Source organism: Bacillus rossius, chromosome 5, assembly GCF_032445375.1.
Source record: "Bacillus rossius redtenbacheri isolate Brsri chromosome 5, Brsri_v3, whole genome shotgun sequence".
Taxonomy (NCBI): Eukaryota; Metazoa; Arthropoda; class Insecta; order Phasmatodea; family Bacillidae; genus Bacillus; species Bacillus rossius.
In genome coordinates this window covers 59,301,019-59,320,155 of record NC_086333.1, presented here as the reverse complement: position 1 = coordinate 59,320,155, position 19,137 = coordinate 59,301,019, and the positions used below count along the sequence as shown (strand labels likewise).

At 38.7% G+C, this 19,137-nt stretch overlaps 1 protein-coding gene across 1 annotated transcript in view; it reads right to left on the bottom strand.

Annotated features, from left to right (window-relative positions):
• LOC134532275 (cytochrome P450 6k1-like) overlaps nucleotides 1-19,137 on the bottom strand; it is a 63,959-nt gene that overhangs the window by 23,713 nt on the left and 21,109 nt on the right. Inside the window, exon 3 of the mRNA XM_063368694.1 lies at nucleotides 924-1,129. Coding sequence (XP_063224764.1) covers nucleotides 924-1,129 — 206 coding nt within the window. The remainder of the gene's footprint in view (nucleotides 1-923; nucleotides 1,130-19,137) is intronic.

The following is a 19,137-nucleotide window of genomic DNA, read 5'->3' as shown; positions in this document are numbered from 1 at the left end:
ATTTCAACAACATGGGCTAAGTATTTCATAAAATCCCTTGTAGAAAATCGTGTCCAAAAACGGGTTTAGTATTTTTCCAGTTCTTTTTCGCTTTAATCGGGGCCGTTTCATTATATAGTTTAATATTTCACTCTGCAAATCGATTGATTCGATAGTCGACGTAGCTGCTCCGGCAAGAAATCCTTGCGGCGGGTGCGGAAACTACGTGTGCTTCGCGTCCCGAAATGTATTTAAAAACACAATTTTCGTTTATTTATCACGCTCGATATTATTTTTAAGAATTAGACGTTAAATTTTGTGTCCGAGTTTCATTTTATAAGTGTATTTACAACATGAGAACACATGGATAACTTTGTTTTACAGAGATTCGATGTTACTCATCTCCAGCAGTACCAAAAGACTCGCTCACAATTTTTTCCTTCCCGTGGACACATTCGCCCATTACCAATGCTATTGAAATGGGTTTAACGGCCATATCACGCCAGCGAACAGTCGGAAACGGGGTGGTATTGCCTGGGATCGGGCAGATTGTTCCGACCTACGACCGGCATTCTCACATTCCCCTCCCACATATATTTACATTCCAGAGCATAATTTAAACATAACTGTTAAGGGATCACTCCCTCTTTGTTTGATCGGGGAAGGTATTAGTGCTTCGGCAATGACCAACCCAGCATAGACACCGCATCAGCCCTGTACCTGACTAAGCTAACCAGACAGTTGGCTGTGTCCTGAGCCCCAAGACTTGATCAGCACTGCTGGCGCCTTCCCCGATCTCCCACATCACACTGGGACCCCCGTGTGTCTGCAGGACGAGGACAGGAGGACAGGAGGACAGGACGAGGACAGGAGGACAGGAGGGCAGGAGGACAGAAGGAGGACAGGACAGGACAGGAGGACAGGAGGACACGTCGAGGACGGACCTGAGCAGAAGCGCGGGCCAGCTCTCCCGCCGCAGGGCGCCGAGGAAGGGCAGCGCTCCGGGGGCCGAGGGCACGCCCCTGCGGCGCCAGTAGCCCAGCGCGCGCGCGCGGCTCAGCGACCACAGCGCCGCGCACGCCAGCGCCGCGAACAGCGCGTCCGTCACCAGCCAGCCGAACAGCACGGCCATCTCCCGCCCCTGCGCCTCCTGCGACACGCACAGGCACCATCTGTCGCGACACGTCAACTCACGCTGCTTCCACGGGCTCGGCAACCTCAAGTCTCGTCCCTGCACTTAAAATAACATTATAATATAACAACGTTAGGGTTTGTTTATAGGAAGTATTTACAGACTGATTCCAGTCGTTTAAGCAAAGCCAAATATACAAACATATACTTAGCGTTATAATAGGTGTTTTAAAATGTTTCAGGTTAATAGTTTAGTAATGCCTAGAGACCTGCAAAATTCGCGGATTCATTGACTTCTAGGATATACTCCACAGTCCTTTAAATACTCGCGGAAATGACACCTTTTCATTGGCTACTGACGCGTGAGACGTCTCAACTATAGGCTGTCCGTAATTCGGCACTTTCTTGGTTTAGTGTTTCCCATTGGCTCACAGTTCCCCGGATAAAATGTGGGCCAATCGCAGAAGCGGTAAGAAGGTATAGTCGTTTTGATGCTAGCCTATCGCGAAATTAATCCGCGAATTTTGCATGTCTCTAGATGCCATAAAAGTAGATATAAATTCTAATGTATGCGATACTTTATAGTAACTGTTTAGTGATTTTTTTTTTAACAAAATGGGCAGTATTTTAGTTGAAATTTCTTGTCGAAAATATTTCCAAAGCAGGAGTTTCTTTTCGGATCCGTTTCTAATAGTTTAAAATTTCCAGTTGTTTGGTGCTGCTATTGTTACCTGCGTTTGATTTTGGCAAAGCAACGTCTATGATTCTAGCAGCGTATTCTAGCGGCGGGCGCAGAAAGTACGTGTGCGATTTGCATGCAGACATTGTGGTGTTTGAAAAGTGTCGATTTTATTTATCAGTTTATTTCTCCAGCTCTTTTTTTTTTAAGAATTATAAGTTAAATTTCGTGTCTCATTTCGCATTATAAGTTTATTTTCAACATGAGAACACCTGCATTTGCTCGTTACCGTTAGATTTTTTTTACATCATTGGAGAGTACTGAAAGACTCGCTCACTATGTTTTTTTTTAAAGAAATTAGTAGTGTTGTTATAATTATTAAATTAATTTTTCTAAAAAAAAAAAGAAAGTTGTTTTCATTGACATAATGTTGATTTTCATATTTATTAAACATATATTGTTCATACTGGGCATACAGTCTGCACCAATCGTACTGACGTGACAACAACGCCGTGTCACGTATACAAGTTTATACCTTGATCCTGATGGCATGATCCAGTAAGATTGATCATGTGGTACATGATGCTTGCTGTTTTAATTTAATACGTCGAAAGATCCTGAACATAACATAATTTTTTTTGATACAACAACGAATAATAATCTTAATTTGAATAAAAAAAAAATGAAAATTTATTTTTGATCAACTTACGATTCCAAGTTTTTGTCACGTCAGCGATCTTTCGACGTACTAATTGAATCATAAAGCATCACGTACCACAGAATCAAGGGATGAAATTGGATACGTGATGCGGAACTTTTCCCGCGCCGGGTATCGGAGCTATCCGGTATAATTTTCTAGTGTGTTCGGCGCGACTGCAACCGTGTTCACGCGTGCACGGAAGCATCGCCCTGAGACCCACGCCGTGCCTTTTAGCCCCGACGCTCCTGCATGTCAAATATGTGTCATCAAGTTTAACACCCATATACAACATATGATAAGTACGTTATTTATAGAGACCGGAAAAATTCGCGAATTCATTTCGCGATAGGCTAAAATGCAAATAGTTATACCTCAGTGCTGCCTCTACTATTGGCTCACTACTCACCTGGATGACTCTGGGCCAATGAGAAACACCCGACCAAAGCTTTATCGAATCTCAGGCTTCTACGTTGGGACGTCTCACAAGACAGCAGCCAATGAGTGGGTGGCATTTGACCGAGAGTACGCAGAACTATGGAGTTCATCCTACAGGTCATTGAACCCGCGAATTTTTCCTGTCCCTAGTTATTTATTATAATTATTATAATAGGAAAATTACTTAGTATAAGCAAGCAAAACCATCGTCGAAGTTTAAGTTCCAAGTTAAATACGTTTCAATTTAAGATTTCATTAAACATTCAGTAACGAAAATCCAAGTGCTACTGCTTGGCCGAAAGGGAACTCTTCAAAAAAGAAGCAGTGGCGGAAAAGGCACCCATGGTGAAGGGAACCGAAGCTAGGCTGCTCGCGTCGGGTGCAGGGCCAGCCACGCCGGAGCTAAAGGTGCGATTACTACGCAGCGTCTGACGTAGTGCGTCTGACGCAGCTCGGCTGACGCACGGATGGCGATTCCTACAAAGCGTCAGTCGTCGTCCGGTCCTGGTGCTGAGAGGATGTGTGAGCGCGGTTTGCTGTTAGCAAATGTCTAAGATAAAAAAAATATGGGTTGTCTGTTAAGTCGGTTTACGGACGATAGTTTAACGTGACGTCATAACAAAACATTGATGAATGATTGCATACTTTTATGAATTAAATTGAATCATTTTTATTGAATTATCACTATTTTGTATGGATACAAAGGAGTGAAATTAAATCTACAATTTAATTGATACATTTACTTTTATTTGCATTCATTAATTCAAATATGTTTACTACTTTAACGAACAGATTATTTTAACTATAACTTTTATACATGTTTGCTATTTAACTTCTTCCAATCTGTGTTATTTTGTTAAGGATAGGACGATGATAGGAAAAGTAGGAAACGAATGGGAGTGTTTCAAGTTTAATGTGCCTCTAAAAAGTCAAATCGATGGTTGTTCCAATCGAGTGGGAGAGAGATAGGTGCGGCGCAAGCGTACAATTAGCGTAACGGGACACAACGTAACGGGACAATGTGCGTTACGGGACACTTTTTCGTGTGTGCAGCCGGCGTTCATCGATTTATTAGACGTTGTCACGTCAAAAAAAAAAAGACAAAGTGACAAGGCATTTCGATTACAGCCAGACACGATGAAACCATTCTCTAGTAGAGTTGCGAGTACTGACGGTTTCTCATGTTGCCCAGCTGTGAATATATATAATGTATTCAATGATAGCCGTGTCGGAGCTCGGCTGCGTGTACACTGGTCTGGCGGGCTGGCCGCGAGGGTCGACAGCCCTGGCGACTGCCGCGTGAAGCTGACGCATCGTGGGAAACACTTCCGTAACACTCCATTGTAGCTGTGCTCTGCGTCAGCAGCTGCATAGGAATCCCACATTAACCGTACCAGCCAGGATGACTGGTCCGTCTCTTTCCTTCCTTCTGGCCAATGGGGAAGCTCCATTTCGAAGCCAGTCGTATATTACATTTTTTTAAACTATTTCCTAAAATACAATACCAATAATAATTGGTTTAAGAAATTTATGTTCCGATGCATGAATGTCAAAAATATCAAAATCCAAGTAAATGACAATGGAATTCTGCCCACAAAGATGAAGTTTGGCTGCGGGGGCGGAACTTGAGTTTCTCGACGAGTGCTGGTTGGTGGATCGGGAGAGTGCGGGGCACCGAACTAGCCTCCTCGAAGGACGATGTACGGAGTGGAAGCGGGAGTCTCGAGACTGCCTAGAAGGCGTATTCACGTGTCCGGCCTTCGAATAGCCACTGCACCCTCGAGTGTTCGATCCAGTTCTCGGCCCAGAAGCGCGAACGCCGACCCCTGGGAATTGCACCGGTCCGTTGAGGGCACGTTATAAGCGAGTGATTCATTAAAGCTCAAGTTAATGTAATTTACGATAGGATTTAAATATAAAATAAACAACAATTATTTTAAATTATTATAAATGGAACCTTAGCAGCCAAGTTTTATTAGAGGACATTTTTAATTCACTAGGTGTTTCATTTCTCTGAGCTCGCAACCCCAATCCAGTGATTTTACCATGACCTAGTCAAAGCAAAGTGTAGTACAGATAAAGGGACGGAACTGACGGTATTTCTTAGAAAAGGGCTGATCACAGCATTGTTTCAAATAGGTTTATTTTGACGTGAAAACGTCTCATTACAGTGATAGTCAGTTGAAAAATTTGTGTGACAAAATACCGTCAGATTTGAATTGCTAATTACTAAGAGACTTATAATACGTCAACAATGATTAAGCCCACAACGGATATACAATCATGTATATACGTGTTTGTAGCGCAGTATTTGTTTTGAGCGTGACGTCATCCTACCAGTGTTGGCGCATGTGTGTAATTGTTACGAATTATTCGCAATGCAATCATGCGACAAACTTGTGATTTATCTAGTCTGTAACTATTATACAGCGTATTCATTAAAAAATGTCCCAGTTACAAATTCTGCAATTGTTGTAGTGTGTTGGTTCAAGGTCACAATTAAAGTGTAACCCAAACAGTTTTAGATAAGCGCATGCGCGAGTGCTGCTTTGTTGTTTTCTCGTTTGCAGCGCCACCTACACAAAATGGCGACTCCTAAGCGTAAAGCGTTTTGTGTTCTGCAATTTGCTAATATCGAATCCTTAAATTTAGTTCAACGTGAATTTCCATTTGGAATCTCTTTGAACGAGATTGGTTGAACGTCGAAGTTCCTGACCATTGGATTGGTCGTAATTTTTGAGACGACAGAGCTCTTTTTCTCTGGTTTGACATAATGCCATGAGATTTTTCCTTTGTGACTTTATAAAAGAACGTGTCCACGTTCCTCCGCTACCTAATGATTTTCCAGAGTTGAGACACAGAATTGAAGAGGCCATTGCTTCCATTACTCCGGACGTGTTACTTTAGGTAAGATGTGTGCCCTAACTAAAGGTACACATATTGAACATTTGTAAGAAACACTAGGTTATTTTACTTTTAATTTGATGTACTATTTGTTGTGTGTAGTCTAAATTAAACTGTTTTAATATACCATTGAATCTGGGACATTCTCTAATGGACATTCTGTATATTTAGTCTCATCGTTGGATTTGTTTGTGAGTAGTTGTATTGTTCGGAGTAGCTGTTTTTCAGTTTTTACTGTTCTTGCTGCTCGTAGTTGTCAGCCAGCTGTGTTCGTCTGTGCTGTAATTTTTTTGATTAAATTCCATTCTGTTTTGTCTAAGCATGTCACATTTGACATTAGTTGATGTTGGTTTGTTCTTCACGTCTTTAAGTAGTAAACTTTTTCCCATTCTGAAAAAAAATCTATGGTAAACAGGCACACTCCTGTGCCCATAAAATTATTTTTAAACGTGCAAGTTCCCTTCGTAGACTAAAGAGCCCTGAAACTATATTACCCAAGCCAAACGTGTTTTCAGCCTGAGTATTCAGTATATAATATATAAACATATACATTATATATATTCAAGTATCAACCGTTCTTAAGCCATGAAAATTTATTTAAGTTTAAAACTTCAGCTTCATTACAGCATTGCATATAATTTAGTAGAATGATTGAAGTTAATAGTGACTAGTTGTTACTAAAATTTTACCCTGAGAAATCATTGGCGTTTTCTATATTAGTAAATTTTTGGTTATGACTACATCTATGATAAAAATACCAATTCACATTATATATCATCTAGTCTCTGAAAATCTCTTAGTGTAAGATATCTGCCTTTACGAAAGAACATTTTCAATATAAAACTGGATTCACGATTGAAAAAAAAAATTACAGTAACAGTAGGTTGTGTGCCTAAGATTTTCCCGCTATGTTTTCGCACATACTCATTCGTAACAACACACAGCAGGTCGTGAGAAAGGGAGCGCGGTCGTGCGTATAGAAGGGGAATATCTGTTACAGACGCAAGACGCAACAACCAATGGGGGCACAGTAGGGTGCCATTTTGGCGGGAGTTAGAAACTGTTTATATTTATTTATAATATAATAGTAAGAAATTATCGACGTATAAATTTGTTGTAATTATTTCTTTAAAAAATATCATCTTTAGTATTTAGATAAGTGACTCGTAATAAATGTATATAAACATTTTTTTACCTTTAATGTTTCTTCAATGTTATTTAATTTAACGTTTGCCTAATTTATTATTACTTTCTTAAATTTCTGCGTTCATAAACAGTGTTGATGTCGGATAGCTGTCTTGGGAAAATAGTACTTAAAATATTTATTTGGCATCACCAACAGAGTTTTTTCATCGGAAAACTTCATTGGTTAATTAGCACACAATATTACATTTACTAATATATTTCGCACAGTTCGTGTGAATGCTTATGCTGTTTGAAGTGCAAACATCTTAGCTCTCGGTATTCGGCATTTTGTAGGAGTAATTTCGTGAAAATTGTACGGAAAACGATAATGAAAATGTGACACAAAGATGACAGACCCACGAGTAGCAACATAAATCCGTATATAGTCACATATGTAAACATTAAAGGACATACCAAACCTAATGGTGTTCCAAAATAAACATTATGATAGTAAAACTTCAGCTTAATACTTTATGTTATAATTTATAGACATAAAAAGAAATAATGTTAACTTAAAAAACGCAAATAATTTGACAATATTTAGTTAACATTGAAATGTACAGATAGCACAGCGTTCGTCATACAAGATACAAGAAATTTTTAGCCTAATTTATTCGACGCCATGCTGAATAAAATGATTTCTTGGTTAAATGTTTAATTATTAAATGTTGAATCAGATCAATAACGTGAAGGGTGTTTTTAGTAAAATTATATACAGACATTTCTGTCGTTTAAGAAAAAACATACATACATACTGTTGCGATCGGGTTCGTAAAGGATAGCCCAATTAATGATTTTACTAAACAGTTTTATTTATTGTCACTATTTACTTCACTAACAAATAATCTAAAAATGCCAAATAATCAATTTCACTTAAAGATGTTGCTTCCCCAGTCACTCGTTTTTACACACCGCACATCTCGCTCGCCGCAGCACCCCTCGTGGACCTTCATCGCAGGACTCCGCCGCCGCCGCCGTCGCACCTCCCTTCGCCGAGGAACCACTCGATGCTTCGCTCGGAAATTCGCTCGGAACTCCACCGCGCCCGCGACACTATCACCCGGAACTGAAATCTCCACCCTGGAACCTTCGTCCAGGGACTTCGCCGCTCTATCGCCCGGAAACTCCGCCGTGGGAAAACTCCCGACTCCACTGAACTCACTCCCCACCCTGGAACCTTCGTCCAAGGACTTTGCCGCTCTACCGCGCCCGCGGCACTACCGCTCCGGAAACTCCGCCGCAGGAAAACTCCCATCTACCAGCTGAACTGCACTTGGAGGCCGGCGTCCTCGGCTTATATATCACAGGCGCCACTTCTAGAATTCTCGAGCGCGGCTGGGGCCAGTCGCGTCATTCAGCACCGACCCGACGCGAGAAATCTCTAGACACGCGTCGGCAGCTGCCAGGTGGCTCGCGGAACTCCCCAGCTGTCAGGTGTCAAGTGTCAGGCTATCGGCGCCGCGCGTGGAGCGGAGGGAAGGAGGGGGGAAAGCGGCGACCCTTGTAATTTAGAGACGCGCGCGGCACGTCTCATGTTGCGGCGGCCACATGTCAGCCAGCTGTGCACCTGCATGTGTCGCGGCCTTACTCACGTACTATATATATATATATATATATATATATATATATATATATATATATAAAATATAGCTCATCACTGACTCACTGACCCTGTGACGCCAAAGAGATATGTATATCTTGGAGACAAGCCTATCATGAAGCACAAATAACATTAGTCTCCTCCACTGAGATTTCCAAAATTAGAGTAACATTTGAAATACAGCTACATAAGTGGAACACGCCTTTGTTATTAAAGTGTAGTGTTTTTATATTAATAATTTTTCAATGGGTGCTTTAAGTGCCTTACGAATAACTATTGTTTTAGTTACTAAAAAGGCTTATATCTCAGAAAGTTTAGCTATAAACGGAAAACGGTAATTTTTTTTTCCCCTTTTTGGAAATCAATGTTAGCGTCACTGGGAATGTTTTGAAATTTGTACTTATATGTACTTGTTTGAAAAGGTTTTATTTTTTAAATATTCTTATATTTTTGAATTCTCGAATTTTATTAAAACACCGTTTGTATTTTTGTATTTTATGTATGTGTGTTATTGTACGCCCGAACGTTTGTTTTTTTGGCAGATTTGCTTTTTTGTAGTTATGCCCTTTTGAATTTTTATATTATATTCTTATTTTATGGTCACTTAATTTGTTGCAGCTAAAATTATCGATTAACATCACAGATTAAAGTGTTAGTTTTATTCATCATTTTACAACGGGCGCCCGTAGCACAATACTATTTGCAGTTCATCTTGAAAGTATCTAGTGGTTATTCTTCCCCGCACAACGCCTTCTCGCCCGCGGAAAAGTAGGACGGTCCTTGAACGTGCGGCTACGCGCTGATGAAACTTTGATTAGACGTGACGTCGAGATAGCCAACTTCTATCTCGGGGCCGGCAGGCAGCCAGCAGCGGGCCAGCAAGGAGCGCTGTGATTCGTCATCTTTTGTAACGTGCGCCAATCGGATTCGAACTGGCTGTGCGCAGGTGCATCGAAGGACGCGTTTCCTAAAAGTTGAATTTGACACCGCGTGTTGAAACATTGGTGAATAAAAACATTCAATAAACGATGCGAATATCAAATGCAAAATAATATATGTAATTTGTTTATAACACGGAAAGATTTGGTGTCAATGCTCTCCACAACTCGTGAATTATTGGGCTGAGACCGTAACAAAGGATACTTTTATTTAATATTATACGGCATTTGGTAGGAGTAATTTCGTGAATGTAACGGAAGTCGCATGGAATGGAAATGTGTGACCACAGTGCTGCTATCTGTAGCGGATGGCGCAAAACAAAAGTTCAACATCGCCATGGGAAAAATTTATAGTATAATTATTTAATGAATTTTTTACAAGATGGGCAGTATTTTAATATAATTCCTTGTAAAAATCAGGTCCAAAGCTGGACTTTAGTAATTTTTCAAGTTTTTGTTTTTATTATAGCCGTTTCATTTTATAGTTTAATAATTCGCTCTGCAGATCGAATGATTCGATAGTCGACGTAGCTGCTCCGGCAGCGAATTCTAGCGGCGGGTGTGGAAACTTGTGATTAGCGTCCAGAAATGTAGTTTAAAACACAATTTGCGTATATATTTATCATGCTTGGCATTATTTTAAAGATTATAGATTAAAATTCGTGTCAGATTTTCGTATTATATGTTTAACTGCAGTACGAGGACACACGATTTTTTTAATTTATGATTAGTACTGATTGAAATGTACGATATCGCAAACAACGCTGAGATACAGTGGTTATGATTTGGCATTTAGTTATTTATTATAATTGCTCTGCTGTTCATTTGATTTATCATCAGAGATGCAGTCTTCCAAGAGCCAGCACAGCATTCATTGTATCAGCAAACACGTTGGGACCTGCGCGTTGCCCACAGCAGCACAGGAGAAGCTGTTAGCACAGTCCCATTTGCAGCAGAGGCTTAATGGTGTGTATATATAGACTGCAGGCGCTTGGTTCGCGGTTGCAAAAAATGTCGGTTCGTGGTCGTCACGCACGTCGGAAGTGAAACGTCGCTATTTAAAAGTTCACTTGAACGATTAATCTAAGCAATGAAGTACACAACGGAGGTTCGAAACTGTAGGCTACAGCTAGAGTCATGTTGCCACGACGGACACGCCTCGCTCAGCAGCGGGTCGTTACCACAACGCCGAAATATCATAACGCCGAATGTCAAAATTGACCACAACGCCGTCAGCTAGAAAACTGATGTATATTACGGATCAAATTACTAGATACTTTACATTTAATATATTTTAATCCAAAATGTGTGTCTAGTAGAATAGGCATTCGTAAACACATTAATATAACTTTATTTACATTATCTTATTCTGACATATCTATGGGCACATCGTACGTAAAGAATGGCGTCGTGCACATGAGACAATCGGTCTGTATAAAATATTTTTATTTTATTTTCTGTTAATGACAAGACGAATTAATAACCACCATATTACCTTTTTTTCTGAAATTTATATTTTCAGCAATACCTACTTCAAAACATTTCTAAGGCATAGCAAACGTACTTCCCATTCGCTTATGAGTTTTGTTGGAGTTTGTCGTTGTTTTACAGGCTATAGTCAGATCACCGGGTAAAAACAACTAAATTTTTATTTTGTGCAACTTTAACTGTTATACTAATTACACATGCCATGAATGTTGACTTCTACAACTGGCAATATCTATGACCTGTCAAGCCATGAATCGTTAAAATGGATATGTATTGTTAGACTAAGGATATTGACAGGAAACTTGAAATTATAACTCAGTTGGGAAATTCAAAACGGTTGGTGATTCAGTTCAGAGTTATTTGTTATTGTTATTATGTTTAACCAGCAATGAGCAAATATCTTATCTCAGCAGTCAGCAGGACACTCAATCCACAAAAAGACCTTCAATAGAAATCTTGATCGCGAAAATGTGAGGCAACACTCCGTCACGTTACAAAGTACACGTTTTAACACAGAGACTAGATAAACATGTGTGGAATGAGTTGGCTGGTTGATAACGCATACAATGTTTGTGTATACACTCAACGGCAGTTAACTTTCACGCACGGAACAGCTGCAGTGACGTGTTTTCCTGGGCATTATTTACCTTATCTTACACGTATCTACCATATGCTTGCTGTTTTAAATTAAAACTATCCTGCATTCATGCAATTTAAAAAAAAAAGTCTGTGCGTGGAGTACACGGGCGATATAAGTGTAACTCTTCTTACTTATTATATTATTTGGTATAGGAAACATAACTAATCATCTTTGGCTGAGGTTGTAGATCCAAAAATATATAAATAAGTATGCGAGCGCTAACCTATGTTATTGCGCAAGTATGCAAGTATGCAAGTATGCTGAGCCATTTCTAACACTCCCATACCGTCTCCTCTACCGGTTTCAACCCCCCCACCCCCTAACTTACTTAACTATTCCCTTCATGCTATCGTAACGCTCGAAAATTGTAGCGCCCTCAGAAAAGAAGTTTCACTTGAAAAGTAATGTGGTACACTATGTCGGGACACGGCCACACGTAGTAAATGGAAGTTCAAAAGCAGACAGTAGTCCCATTCAACTGTTTATAATTCCAATATCTATGCTATTTCTATTAAAGTCTCAATACATAGGTACGAGACCACGGCTGATTACTATGAGATGATGCCTGCTCTCGCACTGGACCGGGCGACCTCCGCCATCTTAGCTTCCTTCCTCTCCCTGCAGAGTCCGGCCCCGGTGAGGGGCACCTTTTGGAATCAGCACAAGCTGTTCTTTCTTCTAGCCGTCGCGTCGTTTCTTGCAGCCATTTTGGATATATAAATTCTCCATATGATTCGACAGTGTAATTTTTTTTTCGTATTATCATTCGTAGTTTCTTCTCACAGTTGTTATAAACCTTTTTAAAAAAACTTTTCAACCATGGTTTAGATAGTTAAATATTTTCTGTAAAAAAATTAATTTCATTTGATTCAAATTGGTTAACGCATATGTTCAATATCTTCTCTAAAAGTAGATGATTCACCCGGAATCGAACGTTAAAGAAACTTGCCTACTACTCGCAGTGACCTGTAAATATACAAAAAACTGTTTATAAAGGCGCATACGTAACTCCTTACCCTACCTTAATGTATGCGCACTCAAGTGTGGTTAAAACTGTTTATATTTTATAACGTTTCAAACCATAGGCGTGCGCAGGACTTCAGTAGTGGTGGTGCCAGATTACATAACAGCCCTATCATTCACGAACCCCGAGCCTAAAGAGGGGGTCCGTGGGTCCTCCCCCGGAAAAATTTGGATTTGAAAGCGCAAAATGGTTCAATTTAAGGTATTTCCGAACAAAAACATTAAATACACAGATGTAAAAATTTTAACATTTTTTATGACAAATTATGGCTTTGAATGTTATAATCGCCAGGAAAACTACTAAACTATTGACAGTTTTAAGCTTTGTTGAGCCATAAAGTAAATTGCACAAATTGTTTGCACGGAATTCATGCTGGTGTCTTTGAAAAACCGTACTTACATGTTTTGAAGACGTCAAATAAACACTAGATAAAACATTCTCAACAAATCAAGGGAGTTTTAGTAACATACCTCAAATATGTAAAATATTAAAATAATAAAAATACACAAATAAGAGTGGGCAAAGTTTTGACTTTTGGAATACAACAAAAATGTTTTGTCGGCGACTGCATATAAGTCATCGAGTAAGCCTATCCTTTTAAATAACTAAACTCTCTTTTTTTGAAATAAACCCTGGCGGACGGCGGCTATTATTCTGTGCGCCTGCCGAGTGGAGTGAACAGTGGACACCGAGCGCGCATTCTATGTAATTCGAGGAGAACTAGGAGAAGTAATTACATTTCAGAAGTTTCGTAGCCGCGGCCAGCGTGTACAACACAAGTAATTGCACCTGGCTTTTTTCCGTGTGTATAGTTGGTTCGATTGATAATTGATATACTGATTGTGTTATGAGTACATATCTGTAACTCGACACGATTGGAAAACATATTTTTTTTGGAAATAATACGGTTTTTTGTAAGTATGTATTATTTCTGCTTGTAAAAAACAAAATAACGTTAACCCTAATGGTGGTGCCAAGGCACCTGTGGCACCTACCGTGCGCACGCCTATGTTTCAAACTCTATCCTATTTTCGTTACACTCCATTTTTCAAACTGGCATCTCGAGTTATAAGATTTAGTCACGTCAAAAAAATATTGCATTTATCTTTGAAAGAAGTAGGCGGGTTCCGCGAGTATGTGGGTTTTCTCAAGGCGCTTCCTTTTCCTCCACCTCTGCATTCTGACACTACTCCATTAAGTTGGGTTCACAATTAAAATCGCACATAAGTGAGTGCATGGCAAGTTATGCACACGACTGTGCGAAATCGGTTCACAGATGAATTCTTTTGCATTAATTTTAGCCAATGAAATTTCACGATGGTTCCGACATCCACTGGTAGTGTTCGTAAATAAATACTGTAAGTATCTGGTAATTATTCTGCGACAGTTGACCAAAAACCCATGAAAACAGTTATTCAGTTTATAATTTAGGTAATGATAGAACATGTAAAATATTTATTGAGAAATTCCAACCTCGCAACAAATTTGAGTTTTTTTTATCCGTTACAATAATAGCTAATTACGTTTTGCAGATAACTGGCATGATTTATTTTCAAAGCAGGAATTACCTGAGCGATATAATATCTCAAATATTTCTTGCCACCATTTATGTTAGATAAGTATAAACCGTTCTCAACTCCCGTCTAAATGCCACCCTACTCTGCTCTTATTGGCTGTTTCACCGTGCAACCTTAACATAAATAAAATATAGCTTTCCCCCTTCCCTAGTAAGCGCACGTATCAGTAGGTCTGAAAACATGCCGGTCAAATCTTGATTCCACGACCCATATTCTCTCTATGTTACTTACTTTTTTTTTTAATTGTGAATCCACCATACTTAGTTTCACCCTCAACCGTCTCTAATGGACTTCGATGTCGATGAGAAGTCGCATTTATCCATTCACTAATGTTTGGCAAACAAAAACATTTTCTTCGTGTGCGGTATAATATAGTGGAGGTAATAGCCCTGTTTCTTATACATTTTCGTGACGTATTTTTACCGCTAATTATTCCAGTAAGATCATTCAACGACAGCTATACGTTTTGCGGTGGTTGTAGAACTTTTTTTAAAAAATTAAACACTAACCTGACTCTTTGTGTTCCATCTTAAATGTTTTCTCTATTATTTTAAATAACACAGATTTTCAGTAACAACTTCAAAGGCCCTGAGAAAAACCTTAGAAAGTATGCATTTTGTATGTTTTTAACTTAAATTTTTCTTGGCGAACCTGCAGGCAAAGATTCTCGGATTCAGACTCAGCCTGTATATTCACATTTTAGGAAAGAACGTCACTTAAAATTTACAGGTTGGACAAAGTGTCCTGTAAATATGAAGTGTTGAGCCGAGAGCTGTTCAGAATTTCCGTTAACGAGAACCTCGTGTTTGTCTTTCACGCCATCGTAGTTTCCAGCCGGGCGCAAACAGAATCAAGGACGACGCGACGCAACATTTTGTCTGAAAGTGGTTTGCCTTCACGGTATTTGCATGCGGAAGCAATGCACACACAATCAGACGCGGCTTGACGCCACAAAACTGTCGCGATCAGGCGACAACCTCCAACGACTGCTCCAAATTCGTCGCGAGCAGACTGCAAGGTGGATGCAGTGATCTACGCATGCGCGAGTAGAAAGTTTTTTTTTTTTTTTTTCAAAAAAGGCATGCCGTTGTGTGTTTATAGCTGTTTACAAAAATACTATTTTTCATTGTTAATTTTAATTGAGCAAATGATGTATTTTTAAGTATTTAAATTTAAGTTTCCTCAATATTGAGCTGGTGCAAATCGATTAGTAGAGGGAAGACCTATTTTATATAATCCATATTTTAAGGAGAATCACGACAACAATATCCTTTCAAGTATGTGGGAAGAAATGACGTAACGAAATTACGGTGTTTATTTTTCGCAGGAAGACAGTGTTGAGCTGTCGCACGGCATCGTGTGGTGTAGCGCCGTGTTGCGTCGCATCTTATCTGATTCTGTGCATGGGGGAGAAACTCTAATTGCCGAGACCGAGACCTAGCTTTTGAAGTAGTTTTTGGCCCACCCGCTAGATATCAGCTTTCATAATACATTAGATACTAACATAGCTACATTTATTGGGAGAAGAGTAATGAATCAGCTACTATCAGGCAAACAAACCAGTGAAATATAGGTTCACTTTATCTGGTACCTACATCAGAGGTGCCCACCCCCCCCCCCCCCAAACACTATGACTAACCCCCCCCCCACCTAATGATGCGCCCCCCCCCCCCCCCCCCCGAAAGAATCTCTGCGTGAAAACACGCTCGTGTGGCCGTAGCCTTAGCGTCAAGGCCCCGCCTGGAAGGAGCGCCGCAGAGCCAAGCCCCAAGCCCCGACCGGTCACAACTCGCTTCTCTCCGTCCACACACAACACGGGCCCGCCCGCCGTGGTCCCCGTTCGGACTCGCCTCCACTCGCACCTACCTTCACTCCAGAGTGACTCTTCTTTGTACAGTAGTGACAGAGTCGCAGGGTAACGGACGTTAACGCGTGCAAAGTAGCAGCAGCGCATGATTTCGCATACTTTCCGATACTTTTGAAACTCGTAATTCAACTCTTAAGTCTTAAGTTTGGATCCGTTGTTAGCATTAAATATGTTACCATTCGTGTAGACATTTCCGATAGCGTTGTGCATCATAGTTTAGCCATCATAAACCAATTAATCCATTCTTAGATTCCATTGAAGACATTATCGGACACTAGTATTTATTAGTAGTTTACTAGTAGTTATTTTCTTAGCACCCAATAGACTCAGTTGATGAGCAGTGGCTCTCTGAATATAGGGCTTGTCAACATGGTTACAAATTGTATGATATACATGTAGGTTATGATTACATACACTATTTCTAATATATGTACAATATATACATTAGCTAGCGTCAAAGTTATATTACAAATTTCTAATAATAATGGATATTATGTTCAACAATTAAAATATGTATTAATGAGCAGAGTTTGTTAAACATTAGAATTAGATCAATCTGTCTATTTCTAGTCCTATCCACATTAATCACTGTAGTTCACATCATAGTTAAAATTCACTCACTTGCGTTATTTTATACACTATGAATTATCTATACAGTCACAATTATTGAACTTTACATTCATCTATTCATATATATTCATCGTCTATTCTCAATTCTTTATCAATAAGAACGGGGCGGCCACACGCCGTGCTCTGTATTTTTTTTGTTTGTCTAGTGTTTTGTTAAAAATATTGGCATTTAAGGGAAAGAAAAAATTAAAATTGTATTTTCTTGTAACTTAACGTTGTGGTTCAATACCTATTTCAATTCATGATTACGCATTAGATAAAAACTTTCAAACTTTTTAATGATGTGGTTATACCAGAAATTTGATCGTAAACATTTATAAAACTGACACGAAGATAATTAATCAGGAAAGAATACCAAAATATCTTTTAAAACTATATTTAAGTGGATTATTTTTTATCAAAATTTTTTGTCATCATAAATGACAACTGAAATTGGTAGTACATACTTATTCGATACTTTTAGTATTTTATGAATTATTTTTAAAACTAGAGCATTTTTATGCAGTTACACAACTTCTATTGGCAGTGCTTTGGACATGACAGGTACATTAAAATGTTTGTGCTGTTGAAAACATACGTATGCTTCGTATGATCAGCCTGAATCGTAACTATTCGCTGTGACCGCAGCGAACGTATTACTTAGAAGTATGACTTAGAGTTCCTGTGGACAATTAGACACAACGCGAAGTTGTTTAAAAATAGTGAAATAATATCTAATTATCTTTATGGTTGCATCAGTCGATTATTCATTGTAAACACAAAGGAACTAACGTAAAAAAAATAGAACTTTTTTTTTTTGGAATATATAAACTGTCGACGTGTTTTCATTGTTTATTCAGTGACATATCTCGTTCGACTTGAGATGAGGTGAAAAACAAATAAATTGTTGGTCAATAAAAAAAAGAAAAAAATATATAAATAAAGCACTGTTATCTTAAAATTTTATTTCCTTAATTTGTTTCAAAAATGTATTCATCCGCCATGAATTACACATTTATCTTGTTTAATATATATATGTTTACAATATTATTTTGTAACGATTCAACTGTTTTAATTTCACTAATAAATAATTGTTTGCCACAAATAGAAGTTTTATTGTGACCACAATATGCATACTTGGGCATGACACACACGTGTGTGTGGCAGCGTAAATCCTCACAATATTTCTTGCAAACGGACACGTCTGTTTTCTTCTTACCAGCAAAACACTCGACACGACCTTGACTGTCTTGACACTGCGTAAATAGTTGATAGTGTAATCTGTTTTCTTCGCAGATATCAGAAAAACCGTGCGAATAACAAACAACTTTAGAAAAGTCTACTTTCTGGTTTACTTATCCACATATTTTCATGTTTTTAATTCTAATTAAAGAATTATGTTGATTGTGTGTTAACCTGGTTGAGGTAAAGGGAGTTAAAAGAAACAATTATAATACAGTCACACAAAAGGAGCTTGATGTTGATATCGTGTGTTCATGTGACAACCTGCGAACTATCGATCAAGGTCACGATGCATTTTTTGAATTACGATGATAACAATAAATCCTAGGCTTTCCACACAGATAAAAACGTATATAGATAACGGTTACTTCGCACGTCATGTATTTTTAACACGCTTTTATTAGCTTCATACGTATGTATGTTAGTATGTAACGGAAACTTTGAACATTTTTCGACCCCCTTCAAAACGTGGATTAACTCGAAATTTGGCATACCTATCAAGGACCGATGACAATTCAATATTTTAAAAAGTTAGACCCGTTATCTTACTAGGATAATTAGGATTAGCCATTTTTTGTTTTTCTAAAACTGGTACCTAGTGTCTTTGCGCCAAGACCAAGAAGGGAAACTACCAGGCGCGCCGATCACCTATTTCTCGGATAAGTTACCGACTTTGAATAAGATGAAATTTTCGGAGAGGGAACCTGAGAACCGGCTATCTCATCCAAGGGAGGCAGCAGGCGCCCAAATGGCTCATTTCTCGGATAAGTTACTGACGTAGAATAAATATTAATGACTTCCCAATTTTATTGAGAATCATTGATTTTCATAGTAGGGTATTGAAAATATTGTGTACAATACTTCTCCAACACGCTATATCGAATATATATTTTAAAAGCAGCTAATATCTACTCAAACTCACTTTAATAGTAACTTGATGTACTAAAGAAAACCCAAGTAAAAAATGAAAAATAAATAATCGTTTAAAAAACTAAAAAACACGCTTTTATAAAAAATCAAAATAAAAAAATCAAAATAAATAATAATTTAAAAAAACTAAAAAACACGCTTTTATAAAAAAAATCCAACTAAAAAATGAAAACTAAATAATAGTTAAAAAAACTAAAAAAACACGCTTT